Source organism: Falco peregrinus, chromosome 1 (genome assembly GCF_023634155.1).
Source record: "Falco peregrinus isolate bFalPer1 chromosome 1, bFalPer1.pri, whole genome shotgun sequence".
NCBI classification, from domain to species: domain Eukaryota; kingdom Metazoa; phylum Chordata; class Aves; order Falconiformes; family Falconidae; genus Falco; species Falco peregrinus.
This window is the reverse complement of record NC_073721.1, coordinates 89,434,417-89,446,937: the sequence shown is the minus strand read 5'-3', so window position 1 is coordinate 89,446,937 and position 12,521 is coordinate 89,434,417. Positions and strand designations below refer to the sequence as shown.

The 12,521-nt window shown below is 40.4% G+C and overlaps 1 protein-coding gene across 2 annotated transcripts; it reads left to right on the top strand.

Annotated features, from left to right (window-relative positions):
• Positions 1-5,224: 5,224 nt before the first annotated feature.
• On the top strand, positions 5,225-11,364 carry LOC101916147 (alpha-1-antitrypsin-like). Of its 2 annotated transcripts, XM_027793221.2 has the most exons (6): positions 5,299-5,314; positions 6,823-6,870; positions 7,009-7,680; positions 8,336-8,606; positions 9,213-9,360; positions 11,043-11,364. In XM_027793221.2, the coding sequence occupies exons 3-6, from the start codon at positions 7,026-7,028 to the stop codon at positions 11,250-11,252; spliced, it is 1,284 nt and encodes a 427-aa protein (XP_027649022.1). In that variant the 5' UTR covers positions 5,299-5,314; positions 6,823-6,870; positions 7,009-7,025; the 3' UTR covers positions 11,253-11,364. The 2 variants fall into 2 exon arrangements, with proteins under 2 accessions (XP_005241988.1, XP_027649022.1); XM_005241931.4 differs by lacking the exon at positions 6,823-6,870 and having other exon boundaries at positions 5,225-5,314.
• Positions 11,365-12,521: the final 1,157 nt, after the last annotated feature.

Genomic DNA, 12,521 nt, shown 5'->3' with positions numbered 1-12,521 from the left:
CATAGATTTAATCTTGCGTTTCATGAACAAATAGAAGATCAGAAGGGATAGGGTATGAATACCTGGAAGGGGTAAAACAAACATTGAGATCAATTATATTCCCAGAGTTTACATCTCTGCTAGTAAATAAAGTTCTCCAAGGTCAATTCTCTAGCCATGAGGACAACTGGCTCATCAAAGCTCATATCCACGTTGCTTAATTCTGACCCTGCAAGACATCTGGGCTGCTTATTGGAAATATCCCCTGACTTATGGTAACTCCATAAAAATGCTTTGCACTTGTTTGGAAAAATCATAGATGGCATGAGTGATACCTACGTCTGAAACTGTACCAAAAATGGAAGAGTATGAGTGACTGCAGGGTGATGGTCCAGCCTGCGCTCCAGCATTGCTCAATGTACTAATACAAATGGAGCCAGAATGACCAGCTCAGGGGTAGGATACTGTCCCTCTGTCATTCAGTCCTATGAGCTCCCCTTCTGCTAGCAGTCTGCCTTTTTTGAATAACACTAAGTTCCAGGTCACGCTGATAGGCCTTCACCAGCTGCTTCCTAAAAATGAGAGAACTGGAGACTCCTTCTGTGGAGTAAAATTAGGCAGTTCAGAAAACAACCTTCAAAACTACTGCAAGTCACAAACTGTGAGACTCCCATGTACTTCCCATAGATGTTTTGGTGGTTTCTTCTGGTCAGTCCTATGCATTTGCTGTCACAGTAACTGTGCATGTTATTTTCAAAAGGCTGCTCCTCATTAAGGATTTGTGCCCATCCTCAGGTGATACAGCAATGCTTTGATAACGTAGATACCTGACACACTTCACAGCTGAGCCCATTGAAACTATCATGAAATATAAAATATGCAAGTTTAATTCTATTACATCTTGATATAAAAGAACTTAATTAGAGTTTAAAATGTGATACAACTTACAATGGAGGCACAGCCACTGTCTATTATCCATGTCCTTCCTCCTCAAAAGTATTGAAAGCAAGGTTTTAATATGAACCAGAAAGTCTGTCATTAGTTCAGGGACCCAACAGGTTTTTACAGTTGTGCAAGCTGCTTGACAGGTGCTGCCCTGACCCTGCAAACTGGAATGAGTTGGCAGAAAAAGGCCATTGTACATTGTACATTGTCTTCCTTGGCAGCTGGATCCCCCAGTTGTGAAAGGCTCAGCACCCAAGGCCAATGTCATGCAACTGTCCTTCCAGTGACTGCAGAGGCAAGCAGAGATGGAGGTGATGAAGTGCACAGCTCCCCCTTCCTCGAATTTGACAACGATGTTAAAAAAGCAGACCATGACTGCAGTAATACCACTGCCAAACCAGTGCTGAATCGCAGAGGTGTAACCAGATCCCCTGTGATCAATTAATTCTCATAATCCCAGACCAAAAAGAAACTCATATTTTTGGATTGCTAATAAATTTTTACAAATGGTTTTACTGACAGATCAGAAAGATAAATGTTGTTATAACCTGATAAAGTAATAACTATAGAAGTTCTCAAAGGGTCAGTTGGATTAATTTAGCAGTTGTTTCTGGCATGGTAGCCAGATATGAAATCTTTTTACAATTAGATCAAGAAACCTTAAATTGACTTTACTTTTTCTTTACCCATGACTGCATGCAATGCTCCTTTGCTGCACTTGAGCCTGTTGTTCCTGGCTACCAACAGCCCACAGCCGCAAGCAGAATAAGAAAACTAAGGGCTGCAGGAGCAGCATCCCCATGAGGGATATCCTTTTGGTTCCTGCCAGTGGATGGTCCCCAGCAACATGGACTTTTCCTTCCAGTTTTACAGGCAAGTGATGGTCCAAGAACCTGGTGAAGCATTTTCTTCTCCCTGGTCAGCATGTCTGCTGCCTTCACCCTGCTGGGAATGGGCTCCAGAGCCACCAGCTAGGCGTAGGTACTAGAAAGTCTGGCCTTTAACCTCACTGACACTCAGGATAACCCATCACTTTATTGTAATTTATTTTAATTCTGAGAGTTATACATGCCATCTTTTAAGTTCTTGTACCATTATATTTGATTAAATTTTTTGGTCTGTACTTTTAACTACCTTAAGTCCGATGTATCTTTTGCAAAAAGAAATTCAAATTACAAATCAGTCTAAGAGCAAATTTTTGGTCTTGCAGTCTGTCTATTACTTATTTTTTTCCCCTATTTAATTCTAGTGATTTGTAAAAAACTTACAACAACTAGTTTTGAAAAGCCTTGGCAGTGTCAAGCAGAGCTACAATTCCAATGTCTTAATCTGGGCACACTATGGAAAATGTATCAGAAAAACCTGAGATGAACTCTTAGTGAGAGATTACCCATCCTAAGCATTAAAATCCTGGCTATCTGACTCCAATGGAATTCACATCAGGCCTTAAACACTTTTATGCTCTTGGAAACACTTCTCCTTTCAATGCTAGGAGATCAGGTGCAGACAAAGCAGAAAAAATATTGTTTTCTGCAAACTGATGAAAATGACCATCTAAGGTGAAATGCCTGTTATGAGAAATGGAATCACACCTTGGTAATAAAAGAACTGTATTTCCTTCTGAGGTATAACACAGAAGAAAAAAATAGTAAGATTATTCGATTCTGTTTATACAGCTTTCATCTAGAAAACTATGAGTTCATATGAAATTTTAGTTCAGAGATTCCTATTGCATTGGTGAAAGAAGCTGAAAACAAAGCAGAAAAGGTCTAGTTTCTATTCTCAGTTCTGTCACAGACTTTTTGCTTAGCCTTCACCTTCTTTCTTTCTGTCAGTCATGCTGTTTTTTGAAACTGAGCCAGAAGACTTCCCTTATCTGAGGAGAAAAGTATGAATATTTGTAAGACATGGGGAGTGTATTTGGGATGCCTTTTACAGAAACAGATAAAAATACACAGCGGACTTGATTTTTATTCTGGTTACATAAATTTTGCAATGATGCCGATCTCCTGATTTTAATGGAGTTATTTATGTCAAGAGGTTTATTTATCTGAACTTTTGCAGACAGACCTTGAATGATACAACTTTATAAGGCAACAAGAAATGGCTGCATGAGGATTTATCACGCAAAGTACAGATTTCTCTTGCTTAATCTTTATCATCTGGCTGATGTTTTTGTTTCCACAGCCAGAAATACCTTGCCCTGGAAAACCCAGAAATATAACTTGCAAAGCTAGTGTATAATAATCTGACAGCCAAGCAGCAACAGAAGTAAATTAATGATATGGGATGAAACTGCTCTTGTAAGGAGGAACCAAAACATATTGCATAACTGACCAGAGTCACTGGCAGACAGTAGGGAAAGAGATAATTATTTTTTTCTGTAATTCCTTTCATATAGACCATTATCAGGCCAATGGGAAAAGCATATCTGTCAGTCCTTTATATGACTCCCTTGGCTCCTGGAGCAAGAATCCCTCTGTCCCAGCCACTGCTTACCTAGAAGCATCCAGGAGCTCCGTATTCTCCTCTGAGAAATTCACCTACATGGCTTCTCTTCCTGCAAAACTCTGCACAAACTTTTCCATTGAGCCTCACATTTCACAGTGACATCTATTCTGGGACACAACCATTTGCACCAATGGGAATGTACAGAGAAGTAACAAACTCCTTTCCCCTCCCTGGGTTCTCACAGATGCTGCCACCTGACAGGTATGCCGGTGATACCCATGCATGGTAATTCAACCTCATTTTCCACAGCATTCAACAGGAGTTTGTTTTCCACGGGCATCTATTTCTGGCACCTAAGACCTAAGAGAGATTTTCAAAGGACCAGGTGTGACTGTTGCATTCATTAACCGTGCTGATCTATCTGGAATAGCTAAGAAGCTGATTGCCTTGAAAATGGTCGTTTGTGGGTCTGATGTAACTCCTGGTCTTAACCTTGTCTAGGAGAAGACTTGGATCAGGGTCAGAAGAGCTGGTGCCTGGGAGTGGTAAGCAGAGACAGCAGCAACTTTCCACTCTCCCTGACATGCTGAATGCTGCTGCACGTCCTTGAAGAAATTAGAGGAATCACTGCAGAAGCTCTGCGGTTCCCAGGACTTCCTCCCTGAAATCAGTAGCATCCTTCAGATGCTTAGCTAAGCATTAGGACTGGGCTGAAAGATTTATGCTGTGTATGTATGTAGGCCTATACTTGAGAAAAATAGTTTGTCTTCACTAGAGTTGAGCAACAGCATAATTGCTCCTGTTGAACCTTGGTCATTTTAAATAACACTGCAATAAACTTTCTGGCTAATTCCACATATCATGAAAAAAAACAACAAACCCTCTACAGAAGTACGCTCTGACCAGCTCTTTTTTTTGTCTTGTAAGAGGTAGTAGCTACATAGCAATAACTATAGTGGGTGGATTCCTATGTGTAGATAAATAGTAGATTTACCTGGGGTGGAATCATGTACATTCAATGCAAAGAATTAGTCATTGCTAATTAGGATGTGCCATGTATCTCATCCTTAAATAACCTTCTAAATGGCTAAATTATGCCGGTTTCTCTCACCTCCCTCTGAGAGGGATCCCAATGTAATTCATATATAACATGTATGTAAATTATGCCTATTCTATGTGTATGTAGCAAGGGCTTAAGAATATCTCCTCGCTGCTTCCCAGCTAACATTTTGCCATGGTAAAGATTGCCCATTTTGTTCTTCCATTTGTTTTCTTATTTTGTCTATTTTTTCAGCCATATTAATACTTTTCTTTTTTACTTCAGTAGTTTCTAAAATAATCATCAAAAGTCTCTCAAAAAGCTAACCAGCACTGCTGACTAATAATTTACCTTTATCTAATAATTTTAATGAGCCCTTCAAATAATGCCAGTTAGTGTGCACTGCAGGACAGCATAGAGATACTGAGCTGTTCCTGAACAAACTTGCTGCTGCCTTGGGTATTCAATTATATGGCATCTTTGCATCAGGATATTCCATACAGAGAGTTCAGTGGGATGTAGCATCCTTTTTATAAACAGGCATTGTTTTGGCCCTATCTGAGCTTTCCAGTTCTTCTAATGTTGTTTTCTAAAGCTCATTTACCATGGTTATGCCAGACTACCTTGCAAAGCTCTTTTGCCCGCAATTTAGTTCAAATCCAAGAGTAGCAAGGTCCCCGCTCTCTCTCTCCCCTCAGAGCACCTTGGCATCATTCCACATGTATGGCGGGAAAACAGACTTATAATGTTTGTTGACCAGAAAAAAATAGTTTACTCAACTTTTGTTTTGCAAATAAATCTTATTTGCTCTGTTTAATATTTACCAGTGGACATTAACTTAAAACTGCCCAGCGAAATGAAGAGTAGGGAAGAAGCACTGTGAAAGGAAGGTTCAGCACTGTAAGTACCGTATTATACTTTCTTAGAAGCCTTTGAATTCATGCTGTCTGTGATCTCTGTAATTTTTTGCACAGTATTTAATTCTGTGATTAATTTATTTTGTGCAGTAATTGCAAATTAATTTGTCTTCTGGAAGCATGTTCTAAATGATGGAAGCAGGATACAGTCAGTGATCCAGCTCCTAGCTATAGTGGCACGATGACTGGGAGGTGAGGTCCCAAATGAGTACTCAACAGTCAATACCAAGTTGAAGAACAAAACCTTGTCTCCACTCCCAGAGAAGTAAATTTAATTACAATCTCAGTGCCCTGACTACTCCAGGCTGATTCAGGGTTAATGAGAGTAGCATCCCTATAACTCCAGTGTGCTTAAAGACCAGCCTACTTGCAGCCAAGTGAAGAGAAATTAGTCTCTCTCAAAAGCAGATAAAGCAGATTTGGATAATTATGAAAAGAATACTTACCAGACAAAAATGAATTACCTCCATTTAGAATGCCTTTTTTTTTTCCCCTCAAAGTCAATGTTTTTATCCAGCATTTTAGACATGCTGAGCACAGCTGTTGTACCCAGCACTTCCACAGCTGACATCTCCAGTGTTTCATACTGGGCAGCCAAAAAAGGGTGAACTCAGAATTAACAACTCTCCACAAAAAGTTTAATATAAGACCTAAACCTGGCATTAGACACACAGCCTGAGGCAGACGCTGAGGCAGAATCCCATCCAGAATAAGTGTACAGGTGCTATGAACAACATTCAGATCATCTCGATTTTCCTGCAGGCCACTGCCTACTTTATGTTTTTGGGTTTCTGTCACCTGAGATAATTTAAGTGAGGCACCCTATGGAAAATGTTTTTCTCCAGTATGTTTCATGGTTCTTCCTCTGAAAAGGGCAGAAGAGAGACTGTGGGATTATGTAGAATTTGCTTATGTCAGTTAAAGAAAGAGGAAAGGTCATCAAATTGTGCACACACAGCAAGTCAGATTCCACTATAGCTTTTCCTAATTTCTTGAGTCTTGGGCTTTGCAACCTTATGAATAGTTTATGTGCAATAGAAAGAGTCAATAAACTTTCTCAATTCATTCTCCATTTGCTGAAACATTTCAGGTAATTTTTTGAAATAATATAGTTCTTAAGTTCAGAGCTGCTACACAAGACACACAAAGATATCAGCAGTTTAAGGGGTGAGCATTTAGATGGATTTTATTCACACCTAAACTGATATTATCTCTGTATCACTGCAGTGCTTGAAAAACCCAAATCATAACAAGACCATGGGTACTACAGAAACATATCAGCAAAAATCAATCTCCCTGACAAAGTGCTTAGCAATCACATGGGAGTCAACAGGTGAACTCAGTCATGCACCCCAAGGCACTTAGGAATGCAAAGAGGCCATGATGGTCAGAGGCAAGAACTGTTTCAGGTATAAAACCTCATGAAAACCTACAAAACATTGACTCTTCCTTGGCAATGACACATTATTATCTTCCTTCACTTGTTCATAGGTCAGAAACTGAGAGAACTGACTGGAAATAGACTACCCAGGAGGCCAGGTAGAAGAGTATTTCTAAATTGAGTAGTAATCCTAAAGACTGACATCTGGAAATCAGTATCTAGAATATAAAAAATATTTTTATGCAGGAAAGATAAAATTCTCTAGATCTAAAAGTTGCTCTATTTATTCTTAACAGGACTGTTCAGAAGGAAAATGAAGTCTGTATTGTATTGGTGTTTGTTGCTTCTTGGACTTCACGTCCAGGGTCGATATAGTTCCAGCCTCAATGATGAACAGCAGAAACAAAAAATACACCATTCCTCAGAAGACCATCCCCAAGCTGAAGGCGAAAACTCGGCTCATGTCAAGTTAGCCCCCAGCAATGCTGACTTTGCATTTAAGTTTTACAAGCAGATCAGAGAGGAGGCAGGCAACAAGAACATTTTCTTCTCTCCTTTGAGCATCTCAACTGCCTTTACGATGCTCTCCCTGGGGGCCAGAGCAAACACACTCAGACAGCTGCACAAAGGCCTTGCCTTCAACCTAACAGAGATAGAGAAGCAGGAGATCCATGAGGGATTTCAACGTATCCTCCAGCTGCTGAATGACCCTCACCGAGAAGTCCAGTTGAACATGGGCAATGCCCTGTTCATAGACGAGCGACTGAACCTGCTCCAAAAATTTTTGGAAGATGTCACAAATTTTTATTATTCTTCAGCTATTTCTAGTAACTTCCAGAATCCTCCAGAGGCTATAAAGGAAATCAATAAGTACATAGAAACAAAAACCCATGGGAAAATCGTTGATTTACTCAGGAGTCTTGAGCCAGACACTGTGATGGTTCTGGTTAGCTACATTTTCTTTAAAGGTGAGTGACAAACATGGGTAGCAGTTATATGCATAAGCTCCAAAAGTCATATCCAGATCTAAGAAATATAACTTTACATCTAGTTTAAAATACATTTTTCTGCTTTTAAATGGTATAAGGATACATTTGACAGCCAGGTATGAAGAATCATTTTCTATATGAGTCCAAAAAAAATATAAAAAGAAGACGCCATAGAAGTACCGATCAATGTCATATAAATTTTAAGCCAGGTTCTGAGCCAAAAATATTCAGAAAGGATGAGCTTGGGAATTTATGATCATTTGTTGAAAGATGCAGGTGTTTGACTGTGCAGGATGTGATCAAATGTGGATGACACTTGTATGAAAGGAATAAACCTGGAGCCTGTATGGTGGGAGTCTGTACAAGTTTTACACTTACCTTAGCAGACAAAGGCTCAGGTCTTTTGTGTTCCAACCCTCAGCCTATATTTTTCTTATGTGATATTTTATTAGAATCATTGAAATGACATAAAGCTTCTTTGCATGACCAGTGAACAAGCATCCTTAAACTGAGATAGGCTTGTTGTTGCCTTTACAGTTTAAAATACAATATTTTAAGCATCAACTAATGTGACATGCCTTTACTAGTCCCTTTTCCAGTTTATTCAATTCTACACTCATTCTTTTGTCAACAGGCTACTGGGAAAATCCTTTCAACAATTTGAACACCAGAGACAGTGACTTCTTTTTGGATGCCAAGAATTCTGTGAAGGTCAAAATGATGCATCAAAGCAAAAACTTTAACATCCATAGGGATGAGGAGTTGTCTTGCTGGGTAGTAGAAATCCCATACAAAGGAAATGTTACTTCATTGTTTGTTCTGCCTGATGAAGGGACAATGAAGCAGGTGGAGGATGCCCTGCTAAAAGAAACAGTGTCTAAGTGGCTGCAAGCATTTGAAAAAAGGTAATCTTTAAACTGTTACTCTATTTAAATATAGAACAGACCATAACTACTCATCCAGGCAAGATAAAGCTTAGGATGCCACAATGAGCTGGTGATCACAGCTCTGAGGAACAAGCACTGCATAATTTCTTTAACTCAGAAAAGGTACTGAGTGATTTCGTACCTAAAGGGAACCCTCTCCTCAGCTCCCCCAGTCACAGTAATGGGAGTGCTACCAACTGTGAGGATGTTGCACATAGATACATTGCCCTCAGGTATATAAGTACATATATAAATATATATAAATATATATATATTCATATACCTCAGGTATATATATAATACCTTGAGTAGAAGAACCCAAAAAGTTTCTTTTTCTCCAGCCTGGATGATGTTTTCCAGCCTGCCACTTTCATAAACCAGCACCCTGTCCCTGCACCACTGATCATACTGTGGCTAGTGGGGCAGGTACCTCAATTTTGGCTTCTTTAACATCGGATTTATTCCTGTCTTAGAAAGCCAAGGTTTAGCTCCACAGGTGTTTGGGATGGGTGTACACCTGTAATAGCTATTGCATTGAGGGATCTTGCAATAATAAACTCAAATTTTTTGTTTATTTTCAAAAAGAAAAATCTACCTGGACCTTCCAAAATTCTCCATCTCCAGCTCCTATGATGTTAAAAGCCTGTTTCAGAAAATGGGTGTGACAGAATTGTTCACTAACCAGGCTGATCTTTCTGGAGTGGCAGAAGAAACTCTTCTGAAGGTTTCCAAAGTAAGTATGCTAGCAGAGATGGTAATCAAGAGGTTTGTCTGCCTTGTTTTATCTCAACAAATAGGCTGATCCCACTTCTGGAGTGTTGTCGTGGCTCATTGATGATAATAAAGGAAGGGAAAGGTGAGGCATTAAATGGCTGTTGTTCCTACAGTTTAATATTAAATTCTTTACTGCATAGTGATCCTGAAAATTCACTTGAAAGTCTCTGAAGAAGAAAACAGACCTGGAAAGGATAACAGGAATAATTTCAAAAAAAGTTGGTGAAAATAATTAATGTATGACAAGAGTCATAGTTATAAGTTTGGGAATAGTCGTGTTTATCCTACATATACACCTTTAATTACTGCATTATCTGAGAACCTTAGAATTTATACGAACAACAGACTTACAAGACAGCAATAGCCTCCTTACACAAACAAGAAACTGACACACAGATAAGCAAAGTGATTTCCCTAGCGTCCCAGAGAATGTATGCATTGTGCCATGAGTAATCCTTCCCCACTATTCCATACTTGTGAGACCAGAGTACTGCACATCCAGTTTTGGGCTCCCCAGTGCAAGGGAGATGTGGACATGCTGGAGCAGAGCAAGTCCAGCGGAGGGTCAGCTAGGTGGCTGTGTGGCTGGAGGATGGGATATATGAGGAGAGGCTAGGAGACCTGGACCTGTTCATCCAGGAGAAGGAAAGGTGAAGAGGGTTTCTTAGTGCTGGCTACAGATACCTAGTAGGAGGGTGCAGAGAAGATGGACCCAGACTCTCCTTGCAGGTGCACAGTGATATGACAAGAGACAACATACCAAAGATAGAAAATGGGAAATTCTCATCACATATAGTATGTTAAAAAATTCTCCTTGATGATTAAAACCTAGGATGGCTTACTTAGAGAGGCTATAAAATTTCCATCTTTGGAAATACTCAAACCCTAACTGGATCAGGCACTGAGCAACCGTATCTATTGTCAGAGTTGATGCAGTGTAGGGTGGTTGGTTGCATTGGATGACCTCTAGAGGTCCTTCCAACATATATTATTTAATGATTTTATGATTCCTCACACTGAATAATACCTTATTATATGTGTAAACACCTGAATTACAGATATAAGACAGAAGGGTAGCAGGACCTCATAAGAGGAAATTTCAGTTGTGTTATGGACAGTGAAGAAAAAACATGGAGGGCTGACCAAATACAGTGAAATAAGATCACAGGAATTAGAAATATGAATTTTCTATACCTACCGCAGAAAGCCCTGTAAAGTCATCAGTGGGCTGTGTTACAGAAAGACACCCTATAAAGCTTGTCACTAATGTGTGTTTGCAGAAAATCTTTGCATACAGAGAAATTGATGCAAAATGAAAACTTTCTTATTCTGTGTTATATATTAAGGACAAAATCTTACTCTGAGAAACAACAGAACAATAAATGTTCTCTATGCTGCTCAGTCTCTGCACACAGCCAAGTTTGACTCTGCCAGAGTGTTGAAGAAATCTGTCCCTGAACTAAGAGCAAACTTTGCTTGCCTTGGAAAGATGGAACATGAATATCTTTTTCACACCAGTTCTATATTCATTCTGTGCTTTCTTTTAAAGAATACCTTCTCACAGTGTTAAAGCAAGCAAGTTTGTCTCTAGCTGCTTCTCACTTTTCTATACCTGAAACTTAATCTTTGCTTCCCTTGCAGGCAATTCACAAGGCCACGGTGGATGTTAGTGAGAACGGCACAGAGGCTGCTGCAGTAACCATGATAGAATTAGTACCACTACTTGCACCATTTCCTCCTCCTCCTCACATCAGATTTAACAGGCCCTTCCTGATGATGATTATTGACAAAAGCACCGATGGTGTCCTCTTCATGGGGAAAATTGTGAACCCAGCTGCTAAGGAAGACTAGGCCAGAGCACTGGTACTCCCCAGTTCAGAGGAGAAAGCTTGTGCTCATCCCATGGACTTCTTAGCCAAAAGGGACTAGAACTGATCCCTAATTAAAGAATAAACAAACATTACTTGATGTTATTCTTCACTTACAGACAGCTGGGGACAAGCATGAGTGGGCCATGTTCACAAAATGACCCAGGCAAAATAGGCAGCCATGGGATCTTCAACAGACAAACATCTCCCTATCTCACTCACCCATGGCTGGTGCCATGGTCCCTTCTATGCAGATAAACCTTCCAGCTCCTGGCTGAGAAACTCCCTATGTCTCCCATTTCCTGCACGTCAAGTCCTCAGCTCAGAAACCACAAATCTATCCCCTTCAGTTGAGAAACTGAATCTTTTCTCTTCCTCTCATTCCCCTGTGAATCCCAGGAGAAGTCTTCTTGGTCTTTGAAGTCCTTTCAGGGCTCAGTAGCTAAGAAGAGAAGCAGAAATATAGACCTGCTAAACCTTTCCTCTCCTAGATGGTAGGTGCTCCTGGGTAAAGAATAATCCTTTTCCTTCCAGCTTGACAACTGCCTCCTACCAGCTCCAAGCCCTTGCTCCCATCTCCATTCCTCATTAGTTGCTCCAGAGTAAGTGGCCTAACTTTCCTAGCAGGGCAAGAACTCAAGTTCTGTATCAGCAAAGGCTGCACACTGTTGCACAAATGGTCATCCTTAATGGTCTTGTGCATGTACTCTAAAGCCTGGGCTCTCTTGGAGAACTGGATGTGGCAAAAACCACACTCCAGTTCCAGAAACTGGTGACAGCAGCCTGGGAGGTCATGTTGTTGGTGTCTGAATGCCAGCTAACCATGTTGCCCTCCACCTGCTTCTGAAAGCTCAGGCTGATGATCCCTCTAAGGGATTCCTCTCCATTAAGCTGATATTTGGGGTACAGCAAGGACTCAGACACCTTCCTGAGCACTGAATGGGCAGAGCTGGAGTTACCAGCAGCATGACATAAATGGAGAGCTGCACTACAGCAGATTAATTTAATTTACTGTCAATTAAGAAGAGTAGGATAGTAATAAACAAATACATAATTAAAACCACCTTCCTCCCACCCCTCCCTTCTTCTGAGGCTCAGTTACACCCCTGACTCCTTTATCTCCTCCCTCCGAGTTGTGCAGGAGAAGGGGAATGGGGGTATGGGGGTTGCAACTTGTTTATAATGCTTCATCTCTGCCAGTTCCTCCTCCTCACAATCTTCCCCTACTCCAGCGTGATGTCCCCCCCACAAG

What these genes read in the sequence shown, in the direction of transcription:
- LOC101916147 (XM_005241931.4), top strand. Translation starts at nt 7,026, where the DNA reads ATGAAGTCTGTATTGTATTGGTGTTTGTTGCTTCTTGGACTTCACGTC. An exon ending in TAGCTACATTTTCTTTAAAG is followed by an intron (nt 7,681 to 8,335) that starts GTGAGTGACAAA and finishes TTTTGTCAACAG; the next exon opens with GCTACTGGGAAAATCCTTTC. An exon ending in CTCTTCTGAAGGTTTCCAAA is followed by an intron (nt 9,361 to 11,042) that starts GTAAGTATGCTA and finishes CTTCCCTTGCAG; the next exon opens with GCAATTCACAAGGCCACGGT.